Source organism: Pristis pectinata, chromosome 9 (genome assembly GCF_009764475.1).
Source record: "Pristis pectinata isolate sPriPec2 chromosome 9, sPriPec2.1.pri, whole genome shotgun sequence".
NCBI classification, from domain to species: Eukaryota; Metazoa; Chordata; class Chondrichthyes; order Rhinopristiformes; family Pristidae; genus Pristis; species Pristis pectinata.
The window spans coordinates 83,062,708-83,082,677 of NC_067413.1; the positions used below are offsets into that span (position 1 = coordinate 83,062,708).

At 41.0% G+C, this 19,970-nt stretch overlaps 1 protein-coding gene across 5 annotated transcripts; it reads right to left on the reverse strand.

The window, feature by feature from the left end:
* Positions 1-204: 204 nt before the first annotated feature.
* LOC127574081 (elongin-C) lies at positions 205-19,531 on the reverse strand. 5 transcript variants are annotated; one of them, XM_052022732.1, is made up of 5 exons: positions 19,429-19,472; positions 5,639-5,675; positions 3,851-3,907; positions 2,006-2,149; positions 585-804 (listed from the first exon to the last, which is right to left on the reverse strand). In XM_052022732.1, the coding sequence occupies exons 3-5, from the start codon at positions 3,852-3,854 to the stop codon at positions 614-616; spliced, it is 339 nt and encodes a 112-aa protein (XP_051878692.1). In that variant the 5' UTR covers positions 3,855-3,907; positions 5,639-5,675; positions 19,429-19,472; the 3' UTR covers positions 585-613. The 5 variants fall into 5 exon arrangements, with proteins under 5 accessions (XP_051878689.1, XP_051878690.1, XP_051878692.1 ...); XM_052022729.1 differs by lacking the exon at positions 5,639-5,675 and having other exon boundaries at positions 205-804; positions 3,836-3,907; positions 19,429-19,499; XM_052022730.1 differs by lacking the exons at positions 5,639-5,675; positions 19,429-19,472 and adding an exon at positions 5,292-5,435 and having other exon boundaries at positions 205-804; positions 3,836-3,907.
* Between the last annotated feature and the right edge of the window lie 439 nt (positions 19,532-19,970).

Genomic DNA, 19,970 nt, shown 5'->3' on the forward strand with positions numbered 1-19,970 from the left:
TGGGGAAAATGTTACTTTGCCATGTACATAGAGAAATAAAAGTTCAAGAAATATTTAGTTAATAGCACATTCAGGTGAGGTAAAAAGGAATACATAAAATAAACTGATTGCATTGTCAATCCACAAGAAAATTAAGATATCAGTTATGATAGAAGCCTCATGTTGTGGTGCAGAGCAAAGTTACATACTATACAATGTGGCTACTGTATTTTAAGACAGTTTATTACTTGTCAATTCTATAGGGGTACCGGATGGAAATTCAGCTGGGAACTGTATCAACACAATAACAAAAGTATGGAAATTTGGGGCTACAGTTGTTCATTTTTCTTGAAAAACCAGGAAAGTTAACAGCTGGAAACCATCTGCACACCAATATAGAACATCATGAGATGGGAAAAAAACGACTAATTCACTTAATATACAAGAAGCTAAAGAATTCCCATTATCTTTACTCAACGCTTGAAAAAAATACATCTCCATTAAAAGAAAAGATTTTGGTGTGAGTTATCAGACATAAATGCAACACCATTTTAAAGTCACTTATTAATTATGCAAGTAGTTAAATAGACAAGCTTAACATATCATTTTGGATTATAAGTTACATTTTTATTTTCTAACAATCTAAGAAGTTTGCAGCCATCAGCAGTTCCAGTGCAATCTCTGGAGCAATTGGAAATTCAGGAATCTCTGTAGAACTGTTGGTGTAGCGAACCTTGTAGGTAAAATACATGCATACTTTTGATAGCACATGGGATGGAATCTCACGAAAATTTACTTCATTTGTTTCATTTTCAGCAAATTGTCCTGAAAGATCAAAAACCAATATCAAAATAGTGCATTAACTTAAATTAATTCTCTACATGAACTGTTTTGAATACAGTACACTTTAGTACTGTGGATATTCTTCATCTTTCAAAAAAACCAAGTAATTGTACAGAAGCCCTGCTCATTTTGAAACCCATACAAATTGTCAGTTATACCAGGAATCAGCAAATCAGAAGGTTGCACACTTCTGCTGATGTCAAATGCATTATCAATAAAACAACAAGTCAGCAATAAAAAAAACCTGCCCTTTCCATCCTACTGTTCCAGCAGGAACCTGTTCTCTGTGCTTCGTCCTTCAGCTGGTGATGGGGGTGTGAACTACTCAGGCCTCTCCAGGACTGATAGGGTTAATGCAAATTAACTTGGTTATCCTTCTTGACAGCCATAGTTGAGAACTCTGCCAGGATACCTGCCCAGCAACTTCACAATAGCATTGTTTTAACCAATCCCTAACTTTTAGCTACAATCTCAGAGCAAAGGGGTACTTTCACTCTCCTAATTAAAGCCCAAATATTTAATTTGCTCAAAGAGCTATTTTAGTAGTAAAGTTTTATAGATGATAGTTTGCAATCCAAACATTAATTTGAAGTTTAATCCATGTTAACCTTGCTTTAAATTTTGATTAACAGAAACCTAATTGCATTTCAGCAAAAACAAAGTTATTTGTAATCTCCATCTTACCAATTATATTATTTTCCATAAATTTAAGGTAGTTTCAATGCTGAAAGATTACTCTTATGAAAATTTTGTTCTGAAGACCAAGTAATTATTCTCTTAGGATATTAAGGTTGATTAGCTGGTGTGTTCAAGGAGAGGGAGAAAACAACCTATACATTTGATATGTTTGTTGGAAATTAAATATAAGGTTGGGTTGGGTGGTATCGACAAGCAGGATTGAGAGTTTCAACCATGTAGACAATTAAATAGCTCAGATGTTGCGATATTTTTGGAGCCCATCTTGTGAATAAAGATGGTTTATTTCCTAACACTGGGAACTTATATATTATTTTAATCAGGAATCTAGGGAGAAGAGATAGAGTAAAATAGTCTCCTATTCCACAAGGAGGGGATAAGGAGTAACTGAAAAGAAAGTAACTGAAGGGATCGCAAATCCTAAATATATACAATCCAGCTGTCTAACATCACCAAATGCAGATCATTAAGTAAAAGTACAACTTACCAGGGCCACTCAACATAGCTTTAATAGTGCCAGATGTCAATGCATGTTCTCTTTTCACAATAAATTCATGACCATCAGATGAGATCAACTTTACATACATAGCATCTGGGCCTTCACAGCCTCCATAAGTCCTCTCTTCGCCATCTGTAAGATGTTACAATAATATTGGCTTAAAACTTCTATGGTTCATTTAAATTAAATCAATTTAAATCTACTACAAATCATCAAATTAGAAATATGTAATTCATACTGCAGAATGAATTGGCTAGCATCAATGATTTAATTTCTACTTTGTGAGGCAGAGGCTACTGCAAAGTAGATACAACAGAGTCCTACAATTTTAGAATGCAGCTCAAGCGGCAAATGTTTGAAAACCAAACACTAGTTGCCTTAGAGCAACCAAAAAAAAAACTTTTTCCAAACGACAATGATTGATCAGGAAGCACTAAAGAAATGTGACAATCAAACATTGAGAACAATTCAGTTAAAGGTACAACCTGGTCCCTATGAAAAATGCAAATGTAGAACACACCACAAAATTATTTGATGTCCCCTGGGCCACAGTGTGCTTGACAAACTCCACCAGCCTTACTGCAAGAACTACAACAGACAGCCCCTAACACTGTAGCCCACCACAGCAAACACAAACCACCCTGCTGGGACACACAGGTGGCTATGACACATACCTAGACAGACCCACTGAAAGGGGGTGATGCCCAGTGTTTGCGAGAAGGGAGAAAAGCAAGACAAGAGAGAATAAGCATGTAGGTGAGCTGCTAAGGGTGAGTGAGCAAACCACTGGCTGACAAGAGAGGGGAGGGTGGAGAAAGAGCACCTGAGTGTGTGTGGACAGGGGTGTGGGGGCGGGCAGGAGAGAAAGGAGGGAGGGGGGAGGAGGAGGAGGAGGAGGAGGAGAGAGCGATTAAGCACAGCTGAGGGGTGGGTGGCGGGTATCGTGCGGTACGGTGGCAGAGCGGGCTGCCATGGGTGGTTGGGAATTGCATCGTGCAGGATGGCAGAAAGGAGCGCGCAGGGAGTGGCAAGAGTGGTGGGAGGGAAGGATAGGGTACGGGGACTACATGGGGTATGGCAGGAGGATGGGACAGGATCGCCTGGGGGAGGCAGGAGAGTTGGGAAATGGGGGAGGAAGGGAAGAGAGAGTTCAGGCGCTATGGAGGAGACTGTTGAGAGATTAGGGCAAGAGTTGGGGGCAAATGGTAGGGGGTGATGAAGGGAATTGGCTCCTTTAATTTGAAGCCAGGAATTCAGTTGGTTGCACTTTCCTATATCTAGTTCTTGGATCTCTTGCATCCCCCCTCTCTCTCTCCCTAATCACATTTCTCTCTCTCTGCTTTTGCCAGCATCCCCATCCCACACTGTCCCTTATAATCCCTATAACCCCCATCCATTTTTCCTTCCAGAAGACTCAACACTGCTCTGTTTCTCCCACCACAATCCAACAACCCCTGCATCCTAAACATCCTATGATACCCCTGCTCTCCCCTCCCAATCCCCTCCACACCACATCCACCCACCTTCAGGGAAACCTCGTGAAATAAGTGGAAATTTTTCTTGTAGATTTGCAATAGGCACAGGTGACTCATCACTGACTTCAAAATCTGTGCCATGCTCTCTGGATTGCTAATATAACACTTTTAGGTTACTATATTCTTATTTCTCATTCAAATCAGCACAAAAGCATTCAACAAGATCAAAATTTACTTTGCTGGGCTTAGTACATTAAAGTGATTTTATAGCACATTGATTCACCTTATGCATCCAATAAATGCTGATACAAAAATAAACAGCACACAAAATTTTCAAAGGTACCAGCATAATACTTGCCCATTTTCCTTAGAGACGAGCTACCAATTTTTCAAAAGAAAACCTTCTGATAGGGTCCTAAAAGAGGGGAAAACAAAAAAGTGCATTTCCTGTAAATTGTTCTGGAATGTGAGCAACATCCAGAAAAAAATTGCCAAACAGAGTTTATAATGAACTTCAAGGTCAACAAAGTAACCGGCAGATAAAATTTCTATCTTAATCAACATTAATAAGCATAGCATTTCAATATAAAATTAAGTCACTTCTATTGAATTGTGAACCTTCAATTTATATGCAAGTCAATAAATGTAACTAAACATTTGAATTCATTTTTAGCCAGCATACGTACAAGCAGAGCCTGTAACTTTGAAAATTCTTTGTCCCAGAGGGTCAAAGATTGACCGGGATAAAACTGAGTTGGGCAAATGACAGAAGGCACAGTTTAAATCATGGCTGAAACTTTCATCTTCTACATCAAATAAAAATTTCAAACGTTCTTTACCTGGCTTCTCAGCCTCTTTGAACATTAACTGCTGCCTGTATCCAACCCAGATCAAGCACTGCATGCATATCACAGCCATCAGTGTTAACCTAAACTTGCTCCCAGATTCCCTGAAGTTTGAATTTTCAATTCTCATCCTACCATTTAAGTCCTTTTATGGGCTCAACCCTTCCTACTTCTGATGTATTCCAGACCACATCAACCTCTCAATGTTTGTCTTCAGTCTCCAATGTATCCTTCCTGTCCTTCCTTTCCATCAGCCAATGTTGTATGAATTGCCTTTATTAATTGATTCAGATTTTCATCTTCACGTAATTCCTTAAAACTCCCTTTTCTGGCTTTATTGTAGTCATTTCTCTTAATCTATGTGGTTTTTTGATTTGTCAGCTACTTCTTCCCATATTTCAGAGGTTCCTTGAGATAAGTTTTAAGTCATATTTTAGATAAAAAAATACAGGAGAGGCAACTTGTTTAAAACTTTGGTGCTGGATAGAAGAGGTGCAAGTGCCTCTGTCTGCAGAAACACGGCAATTCTTAAGGACTGCAAAAATCAAAGGGATTAGAGATGGGAAGGACCAAGGTTTTGGACTAAGCTGGAGAAGAAACTAAAAACTATAATTTAAAAACAAAAATAAACCTGCAGATACTGAAAATATGAAGTAAAACCAGAAAATGCCGGAAACATTCAGCAGGCTGGGTGTTATCTGTGGAATAAGAAACAGCGTCAATGTTTCAGGGTAATAACCTATCATTATCCATCATGGGAATTTTAATATTAATGCCCTGGAAGAGTCTTTCTGAATGCATGAGCTGAGATGGGTTGAATTTTCCACTAGTTTAGTTATCTCATTATACAAATTTTGAAGTATTTGATCAAACAGAAGTATCTGAGGAAGTTCCAATGGCTGTACAAATCAGATTTTAGAACCCAATGCCGCGTTAGCTGTCTCTAGTACAGACCTGGAAAATCAGTCGAATTAGTTTTGTGTGTCTATCACATATGTTGTTACACAAGAAATTACTGTAGACCCATTCCTGGTACATCCTTAACGTCCCATTTATATGGAGCTACCAGTTGGATTTAAAAATAGTGATTTCAAATATCTTTTCTCATCCTAAGGAAAGTATCTAAAGTACAAAACAGAAAAAAAACCATCATATTTGTTACCTTACTCTACAATAGTTTTAGTTAACTGTTTCAAATGGTTATTATTAGTCTTCAGCTAATTTTGTACAGACAGCCCAACATGGATGACAATTTTTACTGCTTGGTAACTTCAAGGATACATTATAATTGCCCTTCATACTTTTGCCTCTGCTCGAATACAAAACCTAGGCTGGTACCTAAAGGGACAGAAATTTTGATTAATTTAGTGCCCGAATACTCCACTGCTTAAAATGTTTGAATACTTATTATAGTAATATTGTCAAACATTTGGAACATTTCCCCAAGTCCAATTCAAAATCCAAATACTGACAACTTATCTAGGTTGTTTAAAAATAGCGCAAACAAATTACAACTTCAGTCCCCTTTCCAAATATTATTTTGTTTCAACTAAAGCCATACTTTATATTTTTATCTCTTCCTTGAAAGAAAAGATAAGATTTGGTGACAGTGAGCTGCAAAGTCCATTGTCTGCATGCTCTGCAATGGAGAACACTCTTTCTGCTGGAACTGATGTCGTGGGAACACCCAGAGTAAAATTTGATTGTCAACTAGTTTACTTGTAAAGGCTTTCATTTGTCTTTCATTGTCTTTCTCCAAGTAATTGGATCTTGATCAGCAGAAATACAGGGCTCCTGAAAATAGTGTTCAATTTTCATGTGATCAATTCTTTCCCAAGCTAGATATTTCTCTCCAAAAGGTGTGCTTATATCCATTCATGATTTGTTGTGATTTTTCTTTGCCATTGTGTCTATGATTGTGGCGACCATCTTACTCATTCATCACACTCATTCTCTAAGCTCTCTCTAATGCTGTTGGGAAGATTTTCATGTTCCCTCTCTATCTCTCACAGAGCTACTCATAAAGGGAATCAAAAAACTTCATAGGTTTGTGTCTGAAGTTCAAGGCTGAAATGAAGCCTTAAGCAGTACTCTTCCTACTGCTTCCGTGCTAGGAGGAGCATTCAGCCTCTCCAAAGCATCCACACTGACTGACTTGAAATTCTAACATTTCACTGGACTCTGCTCAGTTTATTTTTAGAAAGTAACGCAGTTGTAACTGGGTACAGCATTAAATAGATACAACACATTGACTGCCCAGCATCCCCGTAGGACTTTACAGGAAAGTATAATGCCAAACAATTATTCTTCAACTATTTGCAAGGTTTCATCTGCTATCAGCTTGTAAAATGCCTGTCAGATAAACTAGCTGTCACCTCTATTCCCGTAATCACTCTGATGGATCACATCAGGAATTTCAACATGTGGAGCGCAATATGGAATAAGCTGATGTTCTGTACATCCTGTTTCTGTTTTAAAGCATTTGCAACAATGAAAATATGACACCAACATTTTTCAAGCAGTAACCATACAATTCGTACTTTAAAGCCATCAGATAGCCAGGTGAAATGTCCAAGTAAAGCATGGGACCAACACAATTCAAGTAAACTTTCATTGGCTTGGACCATGTTGCTTGCACCATTATGCCATAATTTGACCCTTCAGGTTCCCAGATACTACACATGCACATAAATATGCTGTATTCTGGGCAGTGCATACCGCGCTTCAAAACTCAGGGCAAAGCAACACTTTGCATACTCAATACTTGGATGTAAAGACAGGTATAATGAAATACATCTTTGTATTCAATGCCATCCATTTATCTGTTATAATGATAACTTTTTCAGGGTTCCTTAGGTTTTACACAGAGCCCTGATATTTTCTTTAAGCTCTTCCAATCTTGCTGCTGTTGTTTTGTGTTTAGGTTTTATTGAGTTCAACAAAATTCATGATTTCTCCAAATCCCTCACCTATAAAGCTAAGTGGGAGCATATATTTTTCTATTTAATCTGTCAATTTTTCACAACAAGAGTGTTGTGTACAATTCTGGTTGCCAAACTACAGGAAGGATATGGTAACAAAAGAGAGAGTGCAGAAAAGTTACACCAGGATGTTGCATGGAATGGAGGGATGTAGTTATAAGGAGAGATTGGGGAGGCTGGGTTTATGCCCCCTGGAACGTAAGAAGCTAAGGGGTGACCTTAGAGAGGTTTATAAAATTATGAGGGGCATAGAAAGGATAGATAGTCAGATTAGTGCTGATAGGCATCACAGTCAGCATAGACGAGGTGGTTCAAAAGGCCCATTTCTGTGCTGTACCAATCTATGAGAATTGTCCCTTTGGTGACTGCTCTTAGCAAACATTAGAATGAGTTTTTGCTTTTTACCAGCAGTTGTACTGTTGATCTCGGAACAGTCTAAATGGTGAAGTAGGTGTAGTGGTTTTGTGGTAAACCAGGCAGATCATTCAGCATCTATAGTGAGGGAAAAAGAGCTAACATCACAGACTAACAATCTCACATGTTATGGCCAGAGGCAGGGGTCATAAGCCTGGGAATTAACTCTATTTCTTTCTCTGTGGATGCCTGGCCTACTGTTTCCATAATTTATGGTTTTTATTTCAGAATCCACGTTTTTTTTAAATGTTTTTCGATTCCCCGCCAGTTTTCAAATAACATAGCTTTTCTTTCTCCACACAGATGCTGCTTCACCTGTTGGTTCTACTTTTCACTGTTCCAGCAGTTATCATTTCCTGTGGTTCCTCCATTTACACCTCCTCCACTACCATTAACAAGCCTTCGGTGACCTCTCCTAGTCCATACCAGTCTGTGTGATCCCTGCAGAAAGCAGAGGGGAGAGGGAGGGGAAGATGTGCCAGGTGGTGGGATCCCATTGAAGATGGCGGAAGTTGCGCAGAATGACATGTTGGATGCGGGGGCTCATAGGGTGGTAGGTGAGGACAAGGGACCCCTTATCCCTGTTATGTCGTGGGTGGGGGATAGGGTGAGGGAAGACATGCAGGAAATGGAGATGTGGATGAGGGCTGCATTGATAATGGTGGAAGGGAAACCCCGTTTACTGAAAAAAAGAGGACATCTCAGATGTCCTGGAATGGTAAGCCTCATCACGAGAACGGATGCAGTGGAGGCGGAGGAACTGAGAGAAGGGAATAGAGAATTAAGCAAATACTTTGTGCCATTTCTCATAGAAGACAAAATAAACCCACCAGAAATATTTGACAACCAAGGGTCTAGAATTAGGAACTGAAGGAAATTAGAAAATAGCACGAGAGAAGTTGGTGAGACCAAAAGCCAATAAATCCTAAGGACCCAATGATCGACATCCAGTGTCTTGAAAGAGGAGACTATAGAATTAGTAGGTGCTCTGGTTGTCATTTATTAATGACTCTGGAATGGCTCCTGCAGATTAGAGGGAAACAAGTATGGTCCTGTTATTTAAGGTTAGTACTTAAGATGGGTTAGTAAGTTTGCAGATGACACGAAGGTTGGGAGTGTTGTGGATAGTTTGGAGGGCTGTCAGAGTTACAGAGGGACATAGATAGGATGCAGAGTTGGGCTGAGAAGTGGCAGATGCAGTTCAACCCAGATAAATGTGAAGTGGTTCATTTTGGTAGGTCAAATATGTTGGCGGAATATAGTATTAAAGGTAGGACTCTTGGCAGTGTGGAGGATCAGAGGGATCTTGGGGTCCAAATCCATAGGACACTCAAAGCAGCTGCGCAGGTTGACTCTGTGGTTAAGAAGGTATATGGTGTATTGTCCTTCATCAATCGGGGAATTGAATTTAGGAGCCGTGAGGTATTGTTGCAGCTATATAGGTCCCTGGTCAGACCCCACTTGGAGTATTGTGCTCAGTTCTGGTTGCCTCACTACAGGAAAGATGTGGAAGCCACAGAGAGGGTGCAGAGGAGATTTACAAAGATGCTGCCTGGAATGCAGAGCATGCCTTATGAAAACAGGTTGAGGGAACTCGGCCTTTTCTCCTTGGAGAGACGGAGGATGAGGGGGGACCTGATTGAGGTGTATAAGATGATGAGAGGTATTGATAGGGTAGATAGTCAGAGGCTTTTCCCCAGGGCTGAATTGGTGGCCACAAGAGGACATAGGTTTAAGGTGCTGGAGAGTAGATATAGAGGAGATGTCAGGGATAAGTTTTTTTTACTCAGAGAGTGGTGAGTGCATGGAATGGGCTGCCGGAAACGGTGGTGGAGGCTGATACCATAGGGTCTTTCAAGAGACTGTTAGATAGGTATATGGAGCTGAGTACAATAGAGGGCTATGCGTAAGCCTAGTAATTTCTAGGGTAGGGACATGTTCGGCACAGCTTTGTGGGCCAAAGGGCCTGAATTGTGCTGTAATTGTTCTATGTTCTAAAAGAGGAAGAAAGAAAATAGGAAACTACCAATGTGTTAGTCAGGGGAAATGCTGGAATCTACAATAAAGGATGTAATAGCAGAACACTTACAAAGCAATGATAGGATTGAGCAGAATCAGGATGGATTTATGAAAGGGAAATTGTGTAGGTAATGGGAGAACCAGTGGATGTAGTGTTTTTAGATTTTCAGAATACTGTCTGTGAGGTTAGAGCAAAGGAAATTGGAGACAACTAGTATGGAATAAGAATAGGTTAACAGCCAGGGAAAATGAGGGCTCTCTCAGGTTGGGAAGCTGTGACTGACTGGGTACGTAAGGATCAGTGCTTGGGCCCCAGCCATTCATAATCTATATCAACAATTTAGTGAGAAGACTAAATACCATATTTACAATTTGCTGATCATACCAAACTATGTGGAACTGTGACTGGAATGCAGAGAGGCATCAAGGGGATATAACACACCTAGTAGGTGGATGACAGAATGCCAAGTGGATACTGTAAGGTCATCCCTTTCAGTGGATAACATAGAAAAGCAAAATATATTTCAAGTGGTGAGAGACTGGGAAATGTTGGGCACATTTTAGGAATAGTGACTACAACTCATTATGTTTTAAGATAGTTATGAGTAAGGATAAAATTGGATCTTGCAGGAAGGTACTAATATGGGGGAGGGCAAATCACGGCAGGATAAGAAAGGAGCTAAAGGGCACTGATTGGGAGCAGCTGCTGTTGGACAAGTCTGCATCTGACATGCAGGAGTTGTTTAAAGACCAGCTGATCAGAGTTCAGGATTAGCATGTTCTGGTAAGGAGTATGGACATGGATGGTAAGGTAGGGGAACCTTGGATGACCTTAGAGGTCCTAAATTTAGTCAAGAAGAGAGAGGAAGCATATGTGAAGTTTAGGAAGGGCCCTGGTAGAATATAAAGATAGCAGGAAAATGTTCAAGCAGGCGATTAGGAAGGTCAAAAGAGGCCATGAAATTTTCTTGGTGAGCAGGGTCATGGATAATCCCAAGGCATTTTATACTTGTATTAAGAAAAAGAGGATAACTAAGGAGAGGGTAGGTTCACTCAAGGATAAAGGAGGGAATTTGTGCTTGGAGTCAGAGCAAGTGGCTGAGGTACTAAATGAGTATTTTGCATTGGTATTTACCGAGGAAAAGAAATTGGAGGATGGTGAAAACAGAGTGGGGCATGCTAATGTGCTGGGACATTTTGAGATAAAGGAGAAGGCAGTGCTTGGTCTTCTGAAAAGCATTAAGGTAGATTAAGTCCCCAGTGCCTGATGGCATATATCCCAGAATATTTAAAGAAGCAAGTGAGGAGATTGCTTGGGCTTTGACAAGGATCTTTGTGTCCTCACTAGCAACAGGCAAGGTCCTGGTGGACTGGAGAGTAGCAAATGTTGTGCCTTTGTTCAAGAAGGGAAATAGGGACAATATAGGTAAGGAAGTGGATCTTATCTACATGGACTTTAGTAAGGCATTTGACAAGGTCCCTCATGGCAGGTTGATTCAGAAGACAAAGATGCACGGGATCCAGGGTGGATTCGGAACTGGCTTGCCCATAGAACATAGAAAGTAGGGGTGGAAGGTTGTTATTCTGGCTGGAGGTCCATGTCCAGTGGTGTTCTGCAAGGATCAGTGCTGGGACCTCTGTTGTTTGTGATGTATATCAATGATTTGGATGAAAATGTAGATGGGTAGGTTAGCAATTTTGCAGATGACACTTAGATTGGTGGAGTTGTGGACAGTGTAAAGGACTATAAAAGAATACAGTGGGATATAGATCAGTTACAGATTTGGGCATAGAAGTGGCAGATGGAGTTTAATCTGGGCAAGTGTGAGGTGTAGCACTTTGGGAGATCAAATGAAAGGAGAAAGTATACAATTAATGTAGGCCCCTGAACAGCAGTGAGCTACAGAGGGATCTTGAGGTCCAGGTGCATAGTTCACTGAAATTGGCTACGCAAATGGATAAGGTGGTAAAGAAGGTGTATGGAATGCTTGCCTACATTGGTAGGGGTGTTGAGCACAAGAGTAAGGAAGTCATACTGAAGCTATTTCAAACTTTAGCCAGACCGCACTTGGAGTATTGTGTGCCGTTCTGGTCGCCCCATAATAGGAAGGATGTGAAGATTGTGGAAAAGGTGCAGAAGAGGTTTACCAGGATGCTGCCTGGATTAGAGGGTACGAGCTATAAGGAAAAGTTGGACAAACGTGGGTTGTTCTCCTTAGAGTGTCAGAGGCCGAGGGGAGACCTGATAGAGCTTTTTAAAATTATGGTAGGCATAGATAGGGTAGATAGTCAGAATCTGTTCCCCAGGAAAGAAATGTCCAACACCCGAGGACATGTTTTTAAGGTTAGAAGGGGGAAGTTTAAAGGTGACGTGAGGGGCAAGTTTTATTATGCAGAGAGTGGTAGGTGCCTGGAATGGGTTACTTGGGTAGTAGTAGAATCGGGCAGTTTGGTGGAGTTTAAGAGGCTTTTAGATAGACACATGAATATGAAAGGAATGGAGGGATATGGATGATAAACAGGAGGACATTTAGTGTAAATCAGCATCAAGACTGGCACAATATTGTGGGCCGAATGGCCTGTCCAGTGCTGTACTGTTCTATGTTCTATATTGAGGTTCAATGGCATCTGCAGATAAATCACTGAAAGCTGACAGATAGGTATAGGCAACCTAGACAACTGCAAGGCAAGACATACGTCAGGCTACAGTTTATCGATCACAGCTTGGTGTTCAACACCATCATTCCCTCAGTACTAATAACCAAACTTCAAAACCTGAGCCTACCTCCCTCTGCAACTGGATCCTCGACTTCCTTAAAGGGAGACCATAAGCAGTGTGTATCGGCAATAACATTTCCTCCTCACTGACGATCAACACAGGCGCACCTCAAGGATGCGTGATTAGCCCACTGCTCTACTCTCTACACTCACGACTGTGCGGCTAAGCACAGCTCAAACACCATCTACAAATTCACCGATGACACCACTGTTGTTGGTAGAATCTCAGATGGTGATGAGGAGGCTTATAGGAGTGAGATAGATAGGTGGGCTAGTTGAGTGGTGTTGCAACAACAACCTTGCACTCAAAGTCAACAAGACCAAGGAACTGATTGTGGATTTCAGGAAGTGGAAGTCGGGAGAACACACACCAGTCTTCATTGAGAGGTCAGCGGTTGAAAGGGTGAGCAGCTTCAAGTTCCTGGGTATCAACATCTCAGAGGATCTATCTTGGGCCCAACATATTGATGCAATCATGAAGAAGGCACGCCAGTGGCTCTACTTCGTTAGGCATCTGAGGGGATTTGGCATGTTACCAAAGACTCTTGCAAATTTCTATAGATGTATGGTGGAGAGCACTCTGACTGGTTGCATCACTGCCTCCAATCGCAAGAGGCTGCAGAAGGTTATAGCCTCAGCCAGCTCCATCACAGGCACAACTCTCCCCACCATCGAGGACATCTTCAAGAGGCAATGCCTCAAGAAGGTGGCATCTATCATTAAGGAGCATCACCATCTGGGACATGCCCTCTTCTTGTTACTACCATCAGGGAGGAGGTACAGGACACTGAAGATCCAAACTCAGCGATTCAAGAACAGCTTCTTCCCCTCCGCCATCAGATTTCTGAACGATCAATGAACCCATGAACACCACCTTATTATTGCTTTTTTGTTCTTGCACTATTTATTTTTGTAATTTATAGATTTTTATGTCTTTGCACTGTACTGCTGCCACAAAACAACAAATTTCATGTCATATTCCATGATAATAAATCTGATTCTGATTCTAAATCTGATTCTAGGAAGCACGGGGAGAGCAAATGGTTTGTCAGCGTCCATTACAAGAGGAATTTGGTATATAAGGTGTCATAGTGCAATTATTTAGGGCTTTAGTAAGACTATTGCTGGAAGTTATTTCTATACTTTTGGTCTCCTTATTTACAAAAGGATATACTTGCCATAGAGGGAGTGCACAGAAGATTCACCAGGGATGCTGGGTTTGTCATATGAGGAGAAATTCAGTAGACTAGGCTCATATTCTCTAGAGTTTAAAAGGAGAAATTTCATTGAAACCTATAAAATGCTTACAAACTCCATCAGGTGGATAAAGGGAGGATGTTTCCCAAGGCTGAGGAGTCTAGCACCAGGGGGCACATCTCAGAATAAGGGATAAGCCTTTTTGGACTGAAATGAGGAGAAATTTCTTCATGCAGACAGTGGTGAATCTCTAGGAAGTCTCTATCCTAGACAGCTGTGCAGCCTCAATCATTGAGTTCATTCAAAATAGAGATAAAATTTCTAGATATTATGGGAACCAATGGAGTTGGAGCATAGAAGGATGGGATCCTAATGCCATGATCTTGATAAATGGCTGAGCAGACTTGAAGGACCAGATGGCCTATTCCTGCTCCTAATTCTTATGTTCTCGTAAGAATGTGGGATCCACTGGAACAGCAATGGAACAATGACCATATAATCTGTTAACTGATGTTGATTGAAGGATATGTAATATGTAATAGCCACCAGGGATAACTTTCCTGTACTTATCCAAAATAATGCCAAAGGATTTTTTATATCCATCTGAGAGGGCTGGCAAGACATAAACTTAATGTTATATCCAAAAACACCTTATGTAAGTGTCAGTCTAGGTTTTTGTGTTCAAATCTCTGGAATAGGACTTGAGCCTTCTGATTCCAGTTAAGAATGCAGAATTGAGGGTCAACTTTTTCATCCGGAGGGTGGTCAGTATATGGAATGAGCTACCAGAAGAAGTGGTTGAGGCAGGTAGCATTTAAAAGGAACTTGACAGATACGCCGATAAGAAAGGTTGAGAGGGATATGGGCCAATTGCAGGCAAATGGGACTAGCTGAGATGGGAATCTAGGTTGGCGTGGACCAGTTGTGCCAAAGGACCTGTTTCTGTGCTGTATGATTCTATCTCATTGTCCTACTGTTTCCCCTATTTGCATCTTTCATTGATCCATTCTTCCCTTCAAAGCTATAATACTCACTGTCCACGTGGCAAATGCTAGTCCACATAACAAAACCTTTCATTTTCCAGCAAATTATATTTGCTATTTAAAAGGGAAGGAAAAGAATAAACAAGGAACTATTTATAAAGTTAGCTTTATATAAATTGTCAGCAAAATACTGGAATCCATCTTTAAGGATGTAGCAATAGGTATTGAGAAGATCGTAACATAAATGGGCAAAGGGAACAAGAATATTTTGAAGGGACAATCATGTTTGACAAATCAAAATGTTTTCTTTAAAGTAACTGTAACAAATAGGACATTTAAGTGTGAACTAATGGATTTGGTGTATCTAGATTTTCAAAAAGCATGTGATAAGGTACCACACAAAGGGCTTCTAGGTTTGAGAGCAATGTATTGGCATGACTAGAGAATTAGTTACAGGACATGAAACAGTAGAAATAATTTTTTTTTCCAGATTGGTAGACTGTGAAAGTCAAATGCCACAGGCATCACTACTGGATACTTAGCTGTACAAAATATATATTAATAACTTGGATATCCTATGATGTGGACACAAGACTGGAAAGGGATATGGACAGGTTAAGGGAGTGGGCAGGTGGAATAATGTGAGAAGATGCAAGGTTATTTACACTGGAAGAAGAAACAGAAAAACAATGTTTAACTACTGAGAAATTGATTCACGTTATATGTAGAGTACGCTGGTTCAAAAGATGCACAAAGTAAACATGCAGGTAAAACAATTTGAAAGGCTATAGGTACATTGGCCTTTGTCGAAAGGAAGCCAGAGTATGAAAGTGAGAACATCATTCACTGATTATACACGGCTTTGGTGAGATCTCAGATTGGAGTATTGTGAGCAATTTTGATCTCTGTATCAGTGGAAGGATATATTTGCATCAGTGCAACATTTGTTCACTGGACTGATTCTGGGTGATAAGAGGTTGTCCTATCATTGGTCTAGATTGCTCCACATTCACTGGAATTGAGAAATATACCATACAAGATACTGAGAGGCAATGACAGGGTAGATACTGAGAAGCTGTGCTCTTTAGAGCTAGGAAAAATGGTCTCTACAAATCTGAAATGAAAACAGAAATTGCTGGAAAAATTAAGGTCAAGAAGCATCTGTGAAGAGTGAAATAGTGTCAATGTTTCAGGAGGATGACTATTTTGCTGACAATTTCCAGCATTTATTGTTTCTCTTTGAGAGTCATAGAGCCTTACAGCACAGAAACAGGCCACTCAGCCCACTCGCTCCAAGCCGACCTTTTGGTCCGTCCACACTAATCACACTTACCCACATTGGGACCATATTCTTCTCTGCTTTCTCTGTCTAAATGCCTCTTAAACTTAGTAATTGCACCTGATTCCACGACCACCTCTGGCAGCACATTCCTGATATTTGTCCCATTACTTTTGTACTATATGGTCAATTTATGATACCAAAAATATAAATTAGGTTACAAATCTGCCACATAATTATGATCTTAAGGTGGGTTTAAATTATGCTAATATCATTTTAGAATTTTGAGACAGCAACAAGAGATCTAATTCCTTGATGTCTAAACCTTTACCACTATAGTTTTGTGAAGATTTGTGAAGCGTTAAGTAGAATAATCGGCATGTGGAACCAACTAAATTAACATGCAAGAAGCACTGAACTTATACCAAATGTTTGTATTTTTGGGATGTGTGCAGTGCTGGCAAGGCTCCATACAATTCCCATATTTAATTCCCCCCCAAAGTGTCTTGTTCAACCATTTCAGATGATAAGAGTTAATCATACGGCTGTCAGTCTGGAGTTACATACACCAGTCTGGGTAAGGATAGCGAGTCTCTTCCTCTGAAGGGGATTAGCAAAGTAGATAGCTTTTTTCACCCCTCGGACGGCCTGGTACTTTTATGGCCATCTTTACTCAGGCTAGCTGTCAAATTTAAATCCCTGTGCAAGTCATTCAGCATCTAAATGCAGTGAACATTTTTAATGTTTTTATGGTACCTGAATTCTTTATGAAATTACCAAACACGATTATAAGTTAGCAGGACACAACCTCACTAATTATTATAGGCTTAAATTCACCAAAAAATTACTATTATGCTAACCTTGTAACATACTAGATCTTGCCGTCTTTCTGGCTAAGCGCCATCTCTCCACTTTGCATATCAATTTTCCATTTTGCCAGTTATAACAAAGGATCCCAGACCCGAAACATTAACTATTTCTCCTTCCACAAATGCTGCCTGACCTCCTGAGATCTTACAGCATTTTCTGCTTTTATTTGAAGTCATGCAGGTCACTATATGACGCAATTGAAACCACAAAAATGACTGTTCAGTCACAGTGCACCACACAAAACATCTCCTTCATTTTACAGTCTTTCAATTATAGTAATATTATTAATCTGCCACCACAAAGACTACTACAGAGATAACATTTAGCTCATTGAATCTGCAAACTGAAATAACAATGCTCTGGAATGCAACGGAATATTCTGTGTAGTAGAACGCTATGTGACAGATCTATGTTGTCTACACTCAAAACACCTTGGGTGTTTTTATTTTGCTTCTGAATATCTTTCCAAATCCAGCAATGCAAGGAATTGTGCTCTTCCATTTATTGCTCATTTTACCACTTCAATGCTTTTGTCAGCTGTTAAGTGAATAGTTTCATTTATTGTTTACAGACATTGCTAATATACAAGCTGATTTCCTCATCTCTCACAAAACAGCACCTGCATTAAAAAAAATCACTCTCTCTCAATCTCTCTCAAACAAATCTCTCTCTCACACATATTTATTACTTTTTTCACCACACAGGGACAAATACAATGAACTTCATAGTTTTGAGTACCACAGAGCAGGTTGTTCTCAGCAGAGACTGAGATGAGCCACTACAATTTTAAATCATACTCTAGGTTCCAATTTAAAATTGTAATTCAGTCATTCCAGCTGTATGAGTATATAGCCCAAGGGCAAGGTCACGACTAAGTTTATGTCAGAATACAATTAAACACAGGAATTGTTCTTTGACAGTTGGCAATCCACAACCCAGCATATCATTATGTTCACAGGATAAGGCTTTCACTGCATCTGAGCTTTTACCAGATTTCACAAAATCTTGAAACTACATACATACAGGAAAAGCATTTAGGTCAGATTAGTTTGCTAACACAACAAAAACTTGTAGAGTGATTTTCTTTCTTCCTCAAATAATGACAATTTTTTGAACAAGCAGTCCACTGAGAATCAAACATCTCAAAGAGACTGCAATACTTCACTCCCTCAGCAGGACAAAGAAATCCTAACTTAAATCAAAATGCCCCATTTCTTAAATGGTAATACAATCAAGTACATCTTCTAATTGCTGCAGTAAACTGCTGAATAAAGTTACAACTATGCCCATACAGAAGCAGGGATAGGACATCCCAGGCTGTTAAAAGAAGCAGGGAAGCAAAATTGCAGTAGCTTTGACTATCATTTTCCATCTTCTGTGGCAACAGCATTTGAGCTCAAGGATTCAATCCAAGGAAGAACTCAGTCCAAAGGAGTGCAAGGTTGTTGCATTTCAGGTGCCACAGGGCAGAGGAATATATAATGAAAGGAAGGAAATTAAGGACAATGGAAGAAGAGTGGGATCCTGAAATATATATCCACAAATCTTTAGCAGTAGCAGAGCACATCAATAAGGAAGTTGAAGAGGCATATGGGATTCTTTCCATTTTTTAGCTGAGGCATAAAAAATGAGCAGTTATGTTAGAACTATATGCAATACTGGTTAGACCGCAGCATACGGTTCTGGTCACCACATTATATAAAAGATGTGCTCAAAGGGGTGCAGAGATTTACAAAAATGTTGCCAGGACTGAGGAAAGATTGGGATTATTTCTTTCGAACAGAGATTGACATAAGATTTAATTGTATAAAATGAGGAATCTAGGAGTTAACAGGAAGGACTTAATTCTCTTAGCAGATAGGTCAAAGTCAGGAGGGGGGGGGGGCATAGATTTAGTAGAAAGATTACAGGCAAGACCAGGATGAGTTTTTTCCCCACAGAAAGGGTGCTGGGGGTCTGAAACTCACTGCCCAAGTAGGTGGGAGAGGCAGAAGCCCTCATCACATTGAAAGAACTTGGATACGAACACCACAAGGCTACCGACCAGAGATTGAAATTAGGCAGAATAGTTATTTTGTGAGCAGGCCAAAAGACCTCCATCTATTCAGATGAACTTGATATGATTCCTACATCTTGGGAAGCGCATCATGTGGTACATCTGGGAAAATTAAAGGGCATCGATTGGGGTTGACAATGGAGTGGCATCAGAGTCTGTGCAGACTCAGAAACTTCACCGTGACTGAACAGGTTTCACCCTCGTTTCACAGGTCACCAAGGGCAGGACCAGGACCAGTTGGAATCGCCCCCACCCGGAGGAAGGAGGAAGCGCCGCGATCCCCTGCACTCCCAGCAGCGGGGCCGGGGGCCGGGACCCGGGACGAACACCGGGGCTGAGCCAGGCCCCGGCGGAGGAGCCGATCCCCGGGGCCACGGGGTCGCGGTCCCCGCTCCAGTCAACAACACCCGGCTGGCTTCCGGCACCGTCGGAGGCCGAGCCTCTCCACGCAGCGTTAACATTAAACCCGCCGCCTCCCTCCCTCCCTCCCTCCGGTCCGACCGGGAACATTTACCGAGACGCTGCCAAGACCCACGGGCCCCTCGTCCTCAGGATGCGGCCAGATTGCTGATCCGGAAGCGCAAAAGACAAGTTCCGCCCGGTCGCCTGCCGACCGTCAGCGGGTCAAACGGTGGTGACGACGCGGGGGAGGCGGGGGAATGGAGCCCGTCAGGGAGGCCACTGCAGGCAAGGAGCTCACAGACCAGGGCAGGGCAGGGCAGGGGAACTGCAGGTCCAACCTGCAGGAGTACGTGCTGAGGGACGCACTGAAGCTGGGTGCAGCCATCACAAGGGCTCGGTGGGGAAGGACCACAGTCTAGGGTTCTTCTGCCACAGGAGCGGGAGGGACAGGGTCGGGTGAGGAAGCCCCTTAAATACTGTAAATATGGGATTGGGGAGCACCCCAGGGAGCCACACGAGTGGCATCGGTTTTTTTTATATAAAAAGTAACACTAATGATTGATCTGTACATGAATGTAAAGTTTTGCACTGTCTTATTATTGTATATAGTTTGTTTTTTTATTATGAATGAAGTTTGTTTTGGTTAAAAAAAAT

Coding starts and splice junctions, on each gene's coding strand:
- LOC127574081 (XM_052022729.1), bottom strand. Junction 805..2,005: donor AGCTATGTTGAGTGGCCCTG/GTAAGTTGTACT, acceptor TTGATCTTTCAG/GACAATTTGCTGAAAATGAA.